General features: G+C 34.7%; 1 protein-coding gene across 5 annotated transcripts in view; it reads right to left on the reverse strand.

Annotated features, from left to right (window-relative positions):
- The window catches only part of rg (A kinase anchor protein rugose), a 257,928-nt gene that overhangs the window by 3,581 nt on the left and 236,473 nt on the right, over window positions 1-17,874 (reverse strand). For all 5 annotated transcript variants that reach the window (XM_074143212.1, XM_074143215.1, XM_074143214.1 and 2 more), the window contains 12 exons: window positions 15,580-15,697; window positions 10,695-10,797; window positions 10,466-10,581; window positions 7,969-8,081; window positions 6,620-6,760; window positions 5,138-5,257; window positions 3,822-3,974; window positions 3,526-3,598; window positions 2,476-2,660; window positions 1,438-1,615; window positions 1,267-1,347; window positions 438-605 (listed from right to left, as the gene is read on the reverse strand). In XM_074143212.1, the coding sequence (XP_073999313.1) occupies window positions 438-605; window positions 1,267-1,347; window positions 1,438-1,615; window positions 2,476-2,660; window positions 3,526-3,598; window positions 3,822-3,974; window positions 5,138-5,257; window positions 6,620-6,760; window positions 7,969-8,081; window positions 10,466-10,581; window positions 10,695-10,797; window positions 15,580-15,697 (1,549 nt within the window). The remainder of the gene's footprint in view (window positions 1-437; window positions 606-1,266; window positions 1,348-1,437; window positions 1,616-2,475; window positions 2,661-3,525; window positions 3,599-3,821; window positions 3,975-5,137; window positions 5,258-6,619; window positions 6,761-7,968; window positions 8,082-10,465; window positions 10,582-10,694; window positions 10,798-15,579; window positions 15,698-17,874) is intronic.

The raw sequence follows: 17,874 nt of genomic DNA on the forward strand, positions 1-17,874 counted from the left end.
TACTGAACTTAAATTACAATGCGCATAGGTACTCAGGGAGGACTGATACCGACATTAAAAGAAAGATGTACTGAGTAACATAGGTATCCAAATATATATTGGGCTTAATTATCAGGCCTAGTTCTTAATGCCTTAATAATGCTGCACACGACCAAACTCTGACTCAAACTGTGTCCGAGTTACAATCCACAGAAGCAATCACAGCAGGCTGGCAATGGCCCCAAATAAGCTGTAAGATATACTACGACTTAAGAAGAGACGAAATGTTGTGGTTGGGACTCTAATCCTAAAATTCAATAACAGTTCTCCCTCCACTGTATAGAACCTAGTGATCCTCAGCAAACGTGGAAGCTTAAATTATCTTTGTAACAATTATTCTACAGATATATTATACTCGTGACCATAAAATTCGACAACGTATTATACATATACTATACCAGATTCAGTAGAGAATACTCGAAAACTGTTGTCCCAAAACCCGCAAGCAACTAAAAATCTACTGTCCACCGTTGTCACAAAACAGTTGCTACGAATTTTTAACTTCTGACTGAAATTGTCGCCCAAATGTCTTCTTTGCACGATACTATTATTGTTTGTAGTTTGAACTGCAACAAGTAAAATAAAATAAAATAACAAGTAAAATTTAAGAATTTAAAATCTGGCGTGAACGCTTACATGAATTTCTCTTACTGCTGTAATTAGAATAACATTATTCTTACTATTTGAATAACTGTTTGATCGAATTTTCTCAAAACTAATCATGGACATTTACACCATAAAATAAGAAGTGGGGATTATAGTTTAATTTTATATTTATAATTTTTTGGCGAACATTTATATGGGTACTATTTTTTTCACGTAGAGGCACTTTGACTTCTTCTGTACGACAATCTGGCATAAATACAAACACTGATTTTTCAGATATACTAAAAAAAACAGATTAAAATGATAGTTGCAATACAGTCCATCTGTATCTTCAGAGGAAAAGGTGGGGAGTCATTTTCTTTGACTATAGATTTTCTGATAAACCAGAAAAACTAAGTCATTCTTACTTTATTTCAAGTAAGTAAATTATAGGATTTATAAATTTTAATAATTATGACAGTTTATGGCATCCTCACGATTTTAGTTACCCTTAATATTATTATGTAATAGATCTGTACAACTGGCAGTCGCCCCTTAAAGGTAGCTGAACATTACAGTTGATATTTCTGGTGACAACTCAATAGAAAAATAAATTTGTTTTTAAGTAGAATACAGACTTACACAGTAGAGGGTCCATAGAAAGTGGCAGGTTAGTATTTTGATTTTGTGGCGCTTCAGCATAACTTGGTGGCTGTACTGTAGCTGAAAAATTTCATGATCGATTATACTAGGACGATTTCATTTAGTACTGGATCATAATTTACATTAGATAAGATTTAATACGGAGCTTACCAACATAATTAGAGTTCCATCGATTCACAGAAAACTGATGGCTGGCGGTAACGGTTACCACGGACGGCAAAGGTAACTGTGGGTAAGTATTGGCCGATATGTGGCAAACTGCTGAGTTAGAAGGAAATTTCATGGTCATACAAACATCATCGGGCACTGCCGTGAACATCATCGGGCTCTAAACAAATTAGGTATTCGCTTATAAAGACTTGTGTGCACTTAAAACTTGATGAGGAATGTGTTGTTTCCTTGAGAAGCCCGACAATCGCGTATGATGAATTTTGATCCGAGACATGCAATTTACATCAATACATTTCACAACCTTTTTCGCGACGAAGTTTTAGCTTAGCAGGATTTAATGTGTACTCACAATATTTATTGTCTTGTTCTATTCATAAATTAAATAAGTGCATAGTACCGGCCTTCTAAACCTTAACTTCATACAATTAAAAATGCGTTACAAATACCAAACAGCATAGCCGTGTGGTTGATTTAGATCTTAACGTGATCTTAAGATTTCTTTGACTTTTGGAAAAAAAGGTTACAGAATTGCAATTCTTTAACAAAGTTTCCAATTTAAAATAAAGATTTTGGGCAGATTTTTCAAATAAATATTCCGATTACAACATCATTGATTTAAAAAAACTTTCAGTAAAGCAAAAACGTAACAAATAAAACAGTAGGAGAGAGATAAACGTAATTTAGAATTTCGAGTTGGATCATTGAAAATTTATTTTTCCGCTGAAGTGTGATGCTATCTTCAGAACAATAATTGTTCTACTTAAAAAGATAATCGTCCAGAATGAGGTTTTAAAATTAAATACTTTATAGTCTATTTTGTCGTGTCAATAACTTGTTCATACAATGAGCCTGAAAATTTAAAGTGACTACGAATATCCGCATTTTTATGAACTATGTATACAGGTTAAATCAAAGCTTCTAATCCTTCTTGCAATCATGAACTGCAAACTGCAGAGGAAACCATGAACCTCAAAAAACCCAGCCACACATAAAAAAGTTACTTAAACTATTACATACCAAATGCATAGCTGAACTTCTGGGCGGATGAGGTTCCATCAATAATTGTGACGGAGTCTGTCCAAAGTTCCGGATTTGATTTTCAATGGCTTCACGCATAAGCGGATCGCTTATGGAGTCCATGTCTACGCTTCCTTCGTACGTCAAATAGTAAAATACATTGGTTGCTCTCACAGCTTCTGGCCCTGGCGAAAGAAATAAATTATGAATTAACATAAAAACAGGATCCAATAATACGACACGGTTAAGGATGACATCCGTACTTTCTTAGCCTCTCTCATAAAATTAATTTTTCTGGAAAAGTAAAAAACAAAAATGGTTAACTTAAAATACGTGCTCAAAAAAATTTTAAATCGTAGGTAGATTTATCATTAAAACAATCATCCAGTCCGAAACCAAAGAACTGGGTTATGCTAAAACCCATTAATAAAATATCCACTGTTGAACACTACACGACTTTCCATTGACTTATTTTCCTTTACTTTCAACTGACAAATATTGTTAAATAAAGATTTCTATAAAGTTCGAAGCTTTAGAGCACCCGCACCAAAATAATTAAACTTTCGAGTTTTTACTCTATTCTTCGCCAAGCAAATTTTTTAGCCTTTTACACTTCGGGCAAACTGACTTTCCTTTAATTTGAAATTTTGCAAACACATTTAATTTTTCATGATATTTTACAGATAGAGGATCGTACAATATGCCCAAATGGCAATTGAGAGGGGAGCCTAACACCGACCCTCAATCACCTAAAATGAATTTTCCCATGTTACTTGTTTCAAACAAAAGTGAGGTTTTTATAATATAAAATACGTTATATACTTGTTTATACTTAGATACAGCATAAAAAAAAAAAAAATCCTTGGCGCCATTTACGAGGAAAACGCAAAAAAGCTAAATAAGGATTTCTAAATGTTTACTTCTTAAGTTAGATTTTGTGTAAGTTTCATTTAAATTTATCAAAACTAGGAATCAAATTTGAGCCTGCTGCCATCTAAGTGAGCTATTACACCGTAAACCTAAAATTTTAAACACCATAATAAAACATACCTCTCTGTTTGTATCCAAATATTAAGTCTATCCACTGATGTAGTTGGCAGGACACGAATTCGGATTCTAAAGCCTGTAAAGATGTTAATATAGAATTAAATTAATGAATAAAATAGACAATGGTATAATTACAAGACGCCCGTCAAACTATCAAGGGAGTCTGAAACTGCATCCTGCTTCAATGCTGATAATCATCAACCATACTATAGAACGAAACCTAGAATGCCCCATGGGCCAAGTAAGTGAAAAACCTTTTAGAGCCTCAGGTCTCTCACGCCAGAAACAGAATTCCTTACCATCCTGTTAATCCTGATGAACTCTTCTGGCGTTGAAGCCCAAGGTGGTAGTTCTACATTGCCAACACATGTTCCGTCTTCTTGCTGGCCAAGTTTGTACTGGTTTGCGTTTGTCAGCATTTCCGGCAGGAAAAATAATTCGGGAATTAGTTCCTGAAATTGATAAAAACCTAGATTAGTGTTGGAAAAGCATAATTTTAAGCGAAGATGGAATTGGAACCATCACTTTCACGGAACTTAGTATTCCTGCAGGTATCCCAGTCTAAAAATACAAACAGTCTCCACAGTTATCAAATACAACGTAGGACCTGCCAGATATTGTATTAGTGCAACTACTTGAGCGATAACCTAAACTGGTAAACGTGTAATCCACCTGTAAATAACTCAGGCATATGAAGCCTTCTAATCTCATTACCCCCAAGGTGTAGGTCTTCAAGTTCTCAGTGGATTTGGCTATGTACTGGGGCTAACTAAACACTTAAACGGCAAGTTTGAGGAAAATATAAAAATTAGCAAGAACTCAAACATAGCACTCCATAGGAATGGCTCCCTCTTCTGAGGCAAATATTTCGGCTTACATTCGTGTGAATCTAATTCAACGTTTTTCAACTTTTCGCGATTTTCTCAACGATTCCATCGATTTTCTAGAAACTTAACACCCTTTGTAGAGGTTTTTTTTTGGTTTTATTGGAACATTTTGCATTAAAATTTAATTTAGCTAGGATTCTGAGGAGGAATAACGTCAGGTTTTACCAATAACATGTGATTTTAGCATAATCCATAATTTTAGTTTCTAAATAATATTAACAAATATGATATAGGCTACGAATTTCAATTCTAAAAAATTTTACACGGAAATATTGGTTAAATGAATATATAATTTAAAGTTCTCATAAAACAAATGTTTGCTTAGTATTCCATTAATAACACACATTAAAAAAGTCACTAGCCATTTCTTCCATTTTTGTTGTTTTTTTTAAACTCGATTATTTTTTCTTTTCTAAAACCCTTCTTCCTTGCGATATTAGGACAGTTTATTTATTCTACAGTTCGTATCTTTTATTTAAAAATTACATACTCACAGTAAATACGTTCGCTTCAATAAATTCACCCCCTTTTTATAAGTGTGAGATAAGCATGGAACTTACGATGCGTACCACTTGTATACGCGAGGTGTGTAGGTCTTATAAAAGCTTTATTATCTAATTGCTGAACATTTTGACAATAATTAGGGAACACATCCGTGCGAAACGTTTAGAAATTATATGATAACGCTTTTTCGAAACTTACATCAAATAAATCTGATTTTCACTAACCTTCACATCTGATGTATCACGCTGACAATTCTTCCAAGACAATGCAATTGAAGAAAACAGACGGTTTGGATGATCGAATTTGCCACCTTGCAATGCTAGAAACATTGTGGTGAACGGCTCCTAAGAAAGGACACACATTTAACAATTTTTTAAGATTACTATTGCTAGAGAGAAGCCTGAGCAATGGTCATAAGTTTACTCAGGACGTTTATTAATGGTATTTTACATTTGATTTGATATTATATAAAATATTTAATATTAACAAATACAAAATTTTTAATGTATTTCATAATAATATTTTCATTTTTAATTATTTAAACACTATTCCACTGAGTAAACATAGAGAACATGGTTACAGTTAGAAAGTAAGGTATTGGTTATTGTGGTTTTTAATCTTAATTAGTATGTCTCATTTACTGACAACATTCGCATCCTTCAAATAGCAACGTCTATCTATATTGAAGAGTTGCTGTATTGACGTCGTTGAATTAGTCGTCCAATAAATAAAATCCTCGCTGGTAAATAAAGTCTAAAAATTCAGTATGTACGTGTTCAGCACTTTTTTATTTTTGTATTAGTAAGAGCTTTCTTATTTACATAGCTCGGAGAAACTGATATCATTTCTAGGACCTGTGATCATTTTTATTCCACAAATGGTTCTAGACGAAGCGAAGAGGACTCGGTTTGAGTTTAAACAAAGGGAGATCAATGGCTATTGTGCGTTCAGCCACGCTGAAATCATTGAATACTGCAGCTTATTGAAGGAGAGTTAGGTATATATATTAACTGGAGTATTTCCAGTTAATCTTGCCGTGTAAGTAATGAGAATCGGAGACAAGATTTGAGTAATCTGAGACAAGGCTGTTAGAAGATAATGAGAGGGGAATGGTGTTGTCTAAGGCGTAATTTTCTATTAGTTTTGTTATCCTGACTAGCGGTTGCTACTTCGGAGCAACCTTGTTAACAAGCAATTTAAAATTGGAAAATAAAGGGGAGAGGAGAAGAACTAAAAGAGGTCTCTTGGCTAAAAGGTTTATAACAGGAATTAGTGTTCTCTCGCTGTGTAATTTGCAATTACGATTTTCGGTAACTATGCTTACTTACTGGAAACGTCTTGGTATGGCTAGACATTTACATGAAATTGACCAGTTTGGTAATAAGTGCCAGAATGTAAGTGATGGAAGGGTTGGTATAACAGTGAATTCCTATTTAGGTAAGCATTTTCATTTTGCTTCAAATAGATACATTCAATAGGCACATTTTCATACGTAAGCTTGTAGGATTACTAGTTCGGGGATAACTTATAATATCACAGGCAGACCGAAAGGCTGCTTCTGAGGTGGAACATTAGGACACTTTTTTGGGTTGGGAATCGAGGAGAATTTACTTTTCACTTTCACCAAACCAATACTGCTATTAGAAGAATTAAACCACTTAAAATACTTCCTTAATAGAAGTGAGAAAAATTAATAAGATACGTACAACTCGAATCATCCAATTCAGTACAAAGGCTGCAGTTGAATAGTGGGTCCCGTAGTGGAACGGCGGTATGCTATCATGTTCCCAACTGTTGTACCTCTCTTCAAAGTAAGCTTTACGACTAGGATTTAATGCACCAATCGGCTGAAATTTAAAAATATATATATATTTTGAACAAGTTAATTTATTAACCCAATCACACAAGATTTACACTAAGTACCCACAAAGAGATTATAATGACTTACAAATATTTACAAACGAAGAGCCTAATTAATTAAGAATTAAAAAATTAAGAAAACTGAATAACTATCAAAAGCGACACATGTTTTAAAATAAATGCTTGTAAAAATAAACACTGCAAACTATAAATAATATGAAATTACTCAAAGAAACGAATAGTAATATTTCTTGAAGTTTCTGAGCACCTATTTTAAAGTTAGTACATATGGCTACTAAAAAGGTCGGTGCTAGATTGTTTACGAGTCGCAAAGATCGAGGAAAAGGAATCCATTTAAGATGGTGTGTACCATTAGAAGATATTGTAAATAAGATTTTGTCAGGCATGATGATACGAAAAAGTTAAATAAGAGCCTGTCTAATAATAGTGAAAAACAAATATTCGGTGAATAGAAAATCTCGAGTAACTCCGCGAGATGTAAGTGTTTGAAGTTGGAGATGTAATATTATTTTGGTGACAGGCTTGTAGGTTACTTAATCTCGGTAAAGAATGATATTTAACATGTAACTTGGATGTTTTCAATTAATTATATGTATACGTATGAGAATGTCATGGTTTAGAGGCCAAAGTACAGAACAGTACTCTAACAGAGGATGAAATGAAATGATATAGGAACTCTAATGAAACTGAAGTTAGTCAAGTTGTTAGAAATCCTAGCAACAAATCCCAGAATTATGTTTGCCTTGTACATCATACAATTCATGAGGCCCAAGAACCGTGTATTGCTGCAAACTACTGACGACATGCCGTCAATCAGGCAACTATGATCTTGTTAGCCGCTGAACTTAAAAATTAGATGGCTATCAGCTTTTTTAACATGGTTAATTTTTCATCGGACAATTGATAAGTGAAATGTATTTCTTGTCCAATGAAGAGTTCTGGTATGTTTCGTTTAAAAGAAAAACGGTTGATAGCCAACTAATTTTAGGAACAATGATGCAAACACTTCATGCAGTAAGATATTAAGTCTGTGTCAGTCAACATGTAAGATCTCATTCAATTTTAACAGCGCGTAAAAGAGTGTTTCAGTCATATTCTGTTTGAATTCTATTTCCTAATTTTTTCTGTACCAATATTTAAGGCAGCCTATAATTTGTTATGAGATGTTGGTTACCTTGGAGAGATCTCTGTAGTTGGCTGGCAGACTCAAGTCCAAGTCTTTGGCTTCGAAGTTTGTTAGCACCCAGGGAAATACCGGATACTGGTTGAGATCATTATAAGTACGACCTGAAAGTACAACATTGATTAAACTTTTTAGAATTTTTAGCAGGCAATAAAATAAAACTGTAAAGTAATGCCTATTTTTTCAGGCAGGCTTTATGTCTAATCGCCTATTAGGTGATGTGGGCGGTGATGGATAGCTAATTATACTTTACTTAGACTTTTCGTATAATCACTTTGCAAGTTTATAGAAAAAGTTGTTCAACATTTTAATTTTTTTTTTCTTAAATTTAGTTTTTATTTATTTTTTTTATTTAAAACAACATATGAGATTTATTGGCGCCCGAAGCTTTTTTCTCTCTTCACAGAATACACTGTCCATCACCCGACAGTAAGCGGTAAGCTCTTAAGAAGATAAAATTTAAGGTCCAGCAGCTGGATTCGAACCAGGGATCTCCGCGTTGGAATCCAGTATTCGCTACCCACTCAGCTAATCCCTTCCCTTATTTTATTATTCTTTATTTTTTCTTTTTTTTGGCGCATCAACAGCTGAGGTTATTAGCGCCCGGAGCTTTTTCCAGTGCACTGCCGGCCTCCGGCAGTGTTCTCTCGTTACAGACAACACTGTCCATCACCGGTCAGTGAGCTGTAAGAAGCTCCTAGGAAGAGAAAATCTAAGGGTCAGCTGCTGGATTCGAACCCGGGACCTCCGCGAGGGAGTCCAGCATGCTAACCTCATAGCTAATCCCCTTCCCTTATTATTATTATTATTCATATTATTATATTATTATAAGTGATTATACTTCAATCACTTTTATTTGAATTTTTTTTTGTTTCAATACTTAAAAAGGAGAACTGAACTCATAAAAAAAAAGGCAGAGTTAAATAGAAGTTTTCACTTAAATTGTAATGATTGTATTTTTATTTAAGGCCCGTCAACACTGTCCTTTCTCAATGCACTTACGGCCTCCGCACAGTTACATACAACACTGTCCATCACCGAACAGTAAGAAGCTCCTAAGAAGAAGGAATTTAAATTTTGCTGCCGGTTTCGAACCCTAGATCTCCGCTTGGGAATCCAGCGTGCCTTCCCTAAAGTTGTAACACTATATTGCAATATAGAGTAAATTTTTAATAAGAATGATAATAATAAATTGTAAGTGTTTCAGTAAGAAAAAGTTTTCAACAATTTTGTAGCAGTAAATTAAATTTTAGGGGGTGTTTAGAGAGAGATAGGAACGTACATGAAAAAAAGTTTTCTATAGTATCTCGGTCAGTATACAGCCAGTTCTACCATCTGGTGGAAGTTGCACTAAGCAATAAACAAGACGGAAGAGAATTACGAGTAGTTATTTTTATAAAACGAACCGCTAGGGTGCGCGCATATCAAAAACAAAACGCTATAATTTATTTTTGAAGGGCACATAAATCGAAATTACCATTATAGCATTCCATTTAACGGAAATACTAAAATAGATTATATTTAAATAAAATTATAAATAAACAATTCTAAGTAGAGGAATATACGGTTCCATAATTTGAGAGGACAGTTTTGAAATGCAGAGCTGATGATGTGTCGTATCCAATCAACTGAGTTAAATACATCTGTCAGACGCGGTCACAGCCAGCGTATTTTATAGACATACATACTTGCGGCAAGGATAACACCCACACGCGCGCACACTACGTACCGTCTATTTCTATTTTCTTTCCTCTTTTGTGCTACTTACATTTTCTTAATGATATTTTCGAAAGTTTTTATTAATTTTCTCCAACCTCTGAATTATTACTAAATATTAGTTGGTATCACTAATATTATAAGTTCACACTAATAAACCTTGTTTAAAATTACACAGCAACTTATGTAAATTTTCTTGAACTTACAATTTGTATTAAAAAAATACTAGTTGATTATATCATTATACAAGTTCCTTGATAAAAGGAAACATTTTAGCAAATCTCGCGAAAAATTGTTATATTCTGTAAAATGGAATTTTAGGTTAACTGATTATCTTCAAATTTGGAATTTTGCTTCATGTTTAAATGATTGTTAGTAAATAGGTTACACTCAAATTTAGTTAAATTTGAGAATCACAGAATCAAAAAAACATGTTTTACACCATCCACAAGTGAAACCTATTCATACTATGATCGTAAGCACCGCGTCACATCTTTTTGCCCACAGATCTTCGCATGATCTTAGAAGACACTGGCTTAGGTTACATCACGGTTTAGTGCTCTTCACTTCCTAACCTGTCGCTTACGCAATGAAAAAATAGTTCGTAGACCACATAAAATGAAAAATCTTATAAATAAAATGATAAATATGTGGTGTGTATATTTATTTTTCGTTTTAAGAAAAAATTTGCATAATATTAGTTGTAATTATTGTAGTTTATAGAATTTTATATTTACACGGATTTCTTGAACTAAGTTACTCTATTACTTACCAGCTATTGTATTTAAAAACATTAAGTATTCAAAATTGGAGACCTCTCTTCGTTGCCACTTTTGAGTCATATTTGAATTTCTCATCAGCTGTCTCGGCGACATCATTGAAGCACGTCTGCAAAGTAAATAAAAGTTTTTAAACGGCAAGAGAAGTTTTTGTGACCTAAGGGTCAAGTAGATCTCTATTAGAATCAACTTAAGTTACAAATAAAGTTAAAACGTTCTTACCTAGTCTGCGGTATACCATATTTGATGCCAACGCCAACACGTGGCAACGCCTTGATAACTCGCTTTACGGTCGGTTGATCAGGAAACGCAAACATAATTGAAGCTGCGAACAATAAAGGATTATACTAAGTTATGATCAAATGCTGTATACAAGGTATAGACTGCTTCTGTCTAAGAAAACGTTTTTCACATGGTCTGTTTGGTACAGACCGTTTCCTGTCTGCTACTGGATGTGGGGTTGCACGATAATTTATCTCACAAATAAAAAAAATTGAAGTGTTCAAATTTGATTAATGTAGTAGGTGCCCAAAATCAGTCTTTTTATTAAATAACTTCTTTGAAAAATTATCCAAGAGAAATTCATAAAAGGGCAATTTGGGAGAGACGGTGAGGCAGTGTTTCATCTTAAGAAATATTTCGTCACAATCTTTTCCATTTTTTTTTTTAAATAAATATTAATGTCATAAATTAAATAAAAATGTTTACTAAAATTCTAAATTACCCAAAAATATGTTAATATGTGCTGCCTAACTTAAACAGTCTTTCTAGTTTGGAATGATTTTTCAAAAAATCTGGTTTTCTTTAAACCTTGGGTATTGCGCTATAAAACACGTAGGACTATTACTTTTATTTGTAATACATTTGCAGAAAACTTTGTTTAACAAAGCGACGTTATTAGAGCGGGCTGAAGTTATTGCAAATTTTACTCCTTAAAATTGTACGATTATAACATCTTATAGTACTAATGAATGTTACGTGTCTGTCCAAAATAAATGGAAAGAATAAAATTAGTCCACTGAAAGTGTGACGTACAGTACGGCATTTTGTAACTTTGCAATCCCTAAGGGGAATTGAAGGGTTCATTTGTCAAGATTTAATGCAGACAAAAATAATTATTGCCTCGTTCTCTTCATAAATAAGTATCGGCTTTCTAAATCTTGAACTTCATACAATTACAAATGCGATACAAATAGCAAATTGCACAAATAGCTGATCTAGAAATGGGATTTCTTTGAAACTTAAACATCGGTAACAGGATGACAAATTTTTAAAAAGACTCAGATTATCAATTTAAAATTAAGAATATGGTCAGATTTTTCAAATAAATATTCCGACTATGACATCATTGATTTATAAAATTCAGCAAACAAATACAACAAAATACAAAAGTCAGTTTTACCACTACATCAATTCAAAAAAAACGCCAACAAACAAAGATGAGAGAAAGAAAAGGATTTTAGAATTGATTGATTAAAGTTGATTGCCATTTTCAAAACAATTATTGTTCTACTTAGAAAGGACAGTCCAGAATGAGGTTTTTAAAATTGCGTGCTGCATAGTCTCTTTTGCCGTATCAATAACTTTCGTTCAAACAATGAGCCTGAACAATTTGACTAATTTACAGTGACAACAGACGTCGCACTGTTTTTATGAACTTTGAATAAAGGTTAAATTAAATCAAAGCTTCTAATCAAAAGACCAGAAGAATATTTTCGAATTATTACGTTGCGAAATGAAACAATCTAATATCGAATTAAATAATAGAATAAAAATAGGATTAAAGTCTCTTTTTGATTGAAAGCACATATCATTTTGCTTTCTTTAAGAATATAGAATTCAGTGGAGACAGCAACAAATCTTCAGTATTGTTTCTGTATATTCGGTATTTGTTTGGTTTACACGATTAGTTTAGGGTATCTGAGAATGACGCCTAATCTAGGCAATTTGCTTTTAAAACGTTGAGTGATAACAAATTTAGTAATTTGGCATTACCTACAGGAAATAATAACTTCTGAGTTTTGATCCCATTTAATTTGTTCCTATTTTTAGAAATGGCCTTGTACATAACCAAAAGTATGTTCTAAGTAATTAAACGAGTTAATTCAGGAAGAACCCCTCCTTAAGTGGTCGTAGGTAATCCAGACCATGTGGACACAAGACTCTACTGGATAAATATAGACAAGAGAATTGTGTAGGACTTCTAAAATCCCGTCTGTGGGACTAAGTAACTTTGAATAGCGATAGTTGAATTTCCTTTACTTGTTCCTAAATGAACGTTGCAAAACTTATGCTTGCGGAAGGGAAGAATATAGCAGAAAATCTGTATTAAATTCACGATGTTTACAATTAATTTAGAATTAATTTACGTGCCAAAAATTCAAAGAAGTAAAGTTTCAGGATTAAAAACTTCACAGTTTTACCTGAGCCTGTTTCATTTAGAAGAAAAATACAGGGTGTGGCAAAAGGTATGAACCGGTTTTAAAGGGATGTAAAGCAAAAACAATTCAACTTACAGAAATTATGTTTATATTGTTTAATTCCGTACAGAATCTAGTTTTTTACGTTAAGTTTGAAAGATGATATCACGTAGGTGGCGGCCGTCAGCCGCGATGCACTCTTGAAGGCGAATTCTGAAGTTTTCAACCGCTCTTCTGCACATTTGATGGGCTAATGAAAACCCAAGGGAAATTCACCAGAGGCCACTTCACTCCCCTAAAGTGACTGTTATGGTGTGCAGTATCCCAATTTGGGATTATTGGTCCTTACTTTTTCGAGGATAATGGGCGAACCGTCACTGTCACCGCTGAGCGCTATGTGAAAATGTTGGAAGAGTTTTTTGAACCTGAGCTGGAAGAATTGAGTGAAGCAACTAATCTGGGAGACCTCTGGTTCCAACAGGACGCGGCTACATCCCACACTGCTAGGATTTCAATGGTGAGATTGAGGCAAGTGTTCCCCCAGCGCCTCGTCTCTTTGAGGGGTGACGTGGAGTGGCCTGCGCGCTCACCAGATTTGAGCATTTGTGATTATTTTTCTTTGGGGGTACATAAAAGAAAAAGTTTTTAAACATCGTCCACATACCCAGGAAGAACTTAAGGACAGAATCAGAGAGAAAGTTACGGCAATACCCATCGAAATTTGCAGAAGAGCGGTTGAAAACTTCAGAATTCGCCTTCAAGAGTGCATCGCGGCTGACGGCCGCCACCTACGTGATATCATCCTTCAAACTTAATGTAAAACACTAGATTCTGTACTGAATTAAACAATATAAACATAATTTCTGTAAGTTGAATTGTTTTTGTTTTACATCCCTTTAAAACCGGTTCATAACTTTTGCCCCACCCTGTACAAGCAATTGTAGAATAAGTTTAATAAGTAAGCAAATCAATTAAATATTTGTGAATGTTTGAAATAATAAAATAATGTTTGTGTATGGAATTTTATGAGAAAGTAGGGCCATTGCACTTGTTTAAGCCAAGAATTGCCCAAAGACAGTGTTACCTACGGTCAAACGACTTTAAAAAAGGGAAGAAGAATAACCTGTTCGCATGAAGATTACTCCCTTCTATGAGACTGTGCTTCATCTGAATCGAAACTATTGAACATACAAGTTCTTGGCCACAGGAAGAAATCCAAAATCGGCATCTTTGTAGGGAAACAATCCATGCAAAGAGTTTTTACCTTTGACAAATGGATCTGAGAGACTCGAGTTCATCATCTCCGGCGTTCAGTTGGATTAGATAAATGACTTAAGACCAATCCGAATAGTTTATCATCGTATAGTGTCGTTTGGTTTCCACTCCTATCGGCGATATCGGAGGCTGCCCCGCAGACAAGATGTCATTAAGAAAACAGATTTCAGAAAAGGTTATCATCTTAAGTTTTGTAATGCAACCCTCGTTAAACGCTCGGCCATCTTTAAATAGAATAGAATAGAATATTATTCTGGGACAATTGTAAGTATTTACAAAAAGTGAAAATAAAAATAACAGCAGAAATTAAGGAAATAAATTAAAACAATTAAAATTTCGGAGGAAGCTGGATAGAAAGGAGATATCTGAATAGACGGGATTTAAAGATGGATAGGGTAGGAGCATGGCGGACAGATGATGGCAAGGAGTTCCAGAGAGAGGTAGCACGTATCAGAAAGGACTTGTCAAAGGATGAGGTACGGTGAGAGGGAATATAGAGATCAGATGAGCGAGATCTAGTGTTACGGGAATGGATGGAGGATTTAAACTTAAGGAGTTGAAAAATATAGGAAGGCCTTTGAGACTGGATGACTTGAAAAGGAAAGAAGCTAAAAAATACTGGCGGCGATAGACAGGAAAAAGCCACTTCAACTCATCGTAGCAGTGCGAAATGCGAGAGTCTCTGGAAATGCTGAAAATAAATCTTATGAAGCAGTTCATGAGAGGCGCTTGATTTTAGCTTCAATATTACCAGAAAGACCGCCATACACTAAACAACCATAGTCGAAATGGGGAAATATAAGAGTGGAAACTAGGAGTTGCCGGGTCTTAATTGGTGTCAGGGAACTATTAAACTGCTTTAGGATGTGGATGGTACGACGAGAGATTTGGGAAACATGGTTTTTCCAGGATAGGTTTTGATCGAAAGTGATACCAAGGTTTTTCACAGAGGAACAATATTTTATTGGGGTATTGTAAAGGAAAAGATTAGGAAGAGGAGCCAATGATTTAAGGAGTGGTTTGGAGCCAATAACAATAGTTTTGAAGGAAATAAGAAAAGGTAGAAATTTTTACCCTTGGCCAGTCAGTTCTCCCAATTTAAACCTAGTAAAATATGTGTGTGATACGGCGAATGGGGCTCCATGCGTTCCCTTCAAACAACCACTTAGGTTAATGTAAGTAAATTGGGAAGGTTCAAGACTGTAACTATACTTGTGTACAGTGTCATTTTCTCTTTTGTTTGAATATCTCTTTTTTGGACACCTGATTTATCTGACACTTTTTACTTTTCCAGTAATGTGTACAGATTTTCTTTTTTTGGAAGTGTTTGAAAACCTCACAAAAATAGGACACAATCGTAATATCCCTTCCTTCTATGAGAAGGAGGATAACAGTCATACTTGAAAACTTACTTCGACTGGCCAGAAAGATCTCGATGGCCACATTCTGTAGGAGATATCGCCTAGAGAAGATCGCACGAACTTCAGAGAAGTACCATTTGCCATGTAGATGGTCACAGTATTTCAGCACCTGTAACAAAAGAGAGTCGATGGTATAGCAATAATTAATTAACTAGTAAACTAAAACTCCTAGAATACATAAGAACATTCACGTCCAGTGATTTTCAAGAAGGCCACTATAGGAGCTCAAAAATGTGTATTTTCTGCCAAAAAGCAACATCAAAAATTTAACCTGAGCGCTATACTCACTCTTAACAAGGAGAAATTAAAAACTCGATAAACATGGAAGCCGATCCCGGTGGCTTTGAAGTCGGTGAATTAAGGTATATCATTACAAATTAAAATTTAATGGCTGTTGAATGCAAACATATGGCACCACATATCGTAATTGCAACCATGTAAATTTAAAATTTACAACAACATAACAAACAGTTCGTACTAGTTAATAACTTGCGGCATCGTCAGTACTGTTTATTTAAAACAATTTAAAAATAATTACCATTGATTTGAGAGCGAATCCTGTAAAATGGCGAATTTTGATGGTATGTCTTAAGACGTAGAAAATTTAATTTCAGAGTTCAAAAAAATTTCAAATTTTTCAGCCAACTATTATAACAGTCTACTTTTGGTAGGTACGAGGTGTGTTCAAAAAGTAACGGGAATTTTTAAATTTCGCGGGTTTGGAGAGTCTGATTGTAAAATTTTTTTTTTATTATGTTGGTACACATGCCCCTGAAGTACGATAAAATTTTCAGTAATATTCATTGTTTACTTCTTAAGTGGCAGCCGTTAAGGTTAGACGTGTTTTTCGAGCTTGGCGATTTTTGTTTGTTAAAAAAAATGGATCAAAGAATTTGTATTAAATTTTGCGTAAAAAATGAAATAAAGTGTAATAAAGTGTGTGAAATGTTAATAAAGGCATATGGTGAGTCTGCTATGAGTAAAACAAGGATTTACGAGTGGTATAAGCGTTTCCAAGATGGCCGCGAAAACGTTGAAGATGACGAACGACCTGGACGTCCAAGCACATCAACAACCGATGAAAACGTGAAAAAAGTGAAAGAAATGGTTATGAACGATCGCTGAATCACAATCAGAGAAGTCGCTGATGATGTTGCCATATCAATTGGCTCATGCCATGAAATTTTTTCGGATGTTTTGGGTATGAAACGTGTGGCAGCAAAATTTGTTCCAAAATTGTTGAATTTCGAACAAAAACAGCGGAGAATGGAAGTTGCTCAAGAGTCACTCAATGAAGTCGACAACGATGCGGATCTACTGAAACGTGTTATAACAGGTGACGAAACATGGGTTTACGGATATGATGTCGAAACTAAGGCTCAATCGTCCCAGTGGAGGCATTCTGGATGGCCAAGACCGAAAAAGGCTCGACAAGTGCGGTCGAATGTGAAGGTTATGCTCACTGTGTTCTTCGATTTTAATGGCATAGTGCATCATGAATTCTTGCCACAAGGTCAAACAATCAATAAGGAGTACTACCTACAAGTTCAACGCCGTTTGCGTGAAGCAATCCGCAAAAAACGCCCGGATTTGTGGCAAAACAATTCATGGATTTTGCACCACGATAATGGACCTGCTCACACTTCATTGCTTGTTCGTGAATTTTTGGCCAAAAACAAAACTTTAACGATGCCCCAGCCTCCATATTCGCCAGACATGGCTCCATGTGACTTTTTTCTATTTCCAAACATAAAGAGAACATTAAAAGGCCGTCGTTTTACAAGCATAGATGACATTAAAAGCGAATCGCTGAAAGAGCTGAAAGCTATCACAAAGATCGAGTTTCAGAAGTGTTTCGAGGATTGGAAAAAGCGCTGGCACAAGTGTATTGTATGCGAAGGGGACTACTTTGAAGGCGACAATATTAATGTAGATGAATAAATAAATATTTTTTTCAAAAAACGAAAATTCCCGTTACTTTTTGAACACACCTCGTACTTGTCTTCTTATAGTTTACGACGAACAATTTAGTAAAATACATGCCATATGGCTATATGCCTGCAGATTCTTTCCATTTTAGGTTTACCGGAAACTTATTTATTGAGGAGCTCTGATTTCAGAGCACAGTCGTGTTTTGGCACTTGCGAGTTTTTAAACCTTGGTTAGTGTAAGGGCAGCAACATTAAAAACATAAATTGCCGAGTTCTTGAATAATCTGTAATTCTTCATTTTGGAGAAGTTGGTACGCCAAATTTCGATTTAAAAAAAAATTAGAATGAACTTTTA

Source organism: Rhodnius prolixus, unplaced genomic scaffold, assembly GCF_049639745.1.
Source record: "Rhodnius prolixus isolate KJV_2025 unplaced genomic scaffold, Rpr scaffold_12, whole genome shotgun sequence".
Classification (NCBI taxonomy): domain Eukaryota; kingdom Metazoa; phylum Arthropoda; class Insecta; order Hemiptera; family Reduviidae; genus Rhodnius; species Rhodnius prolixus.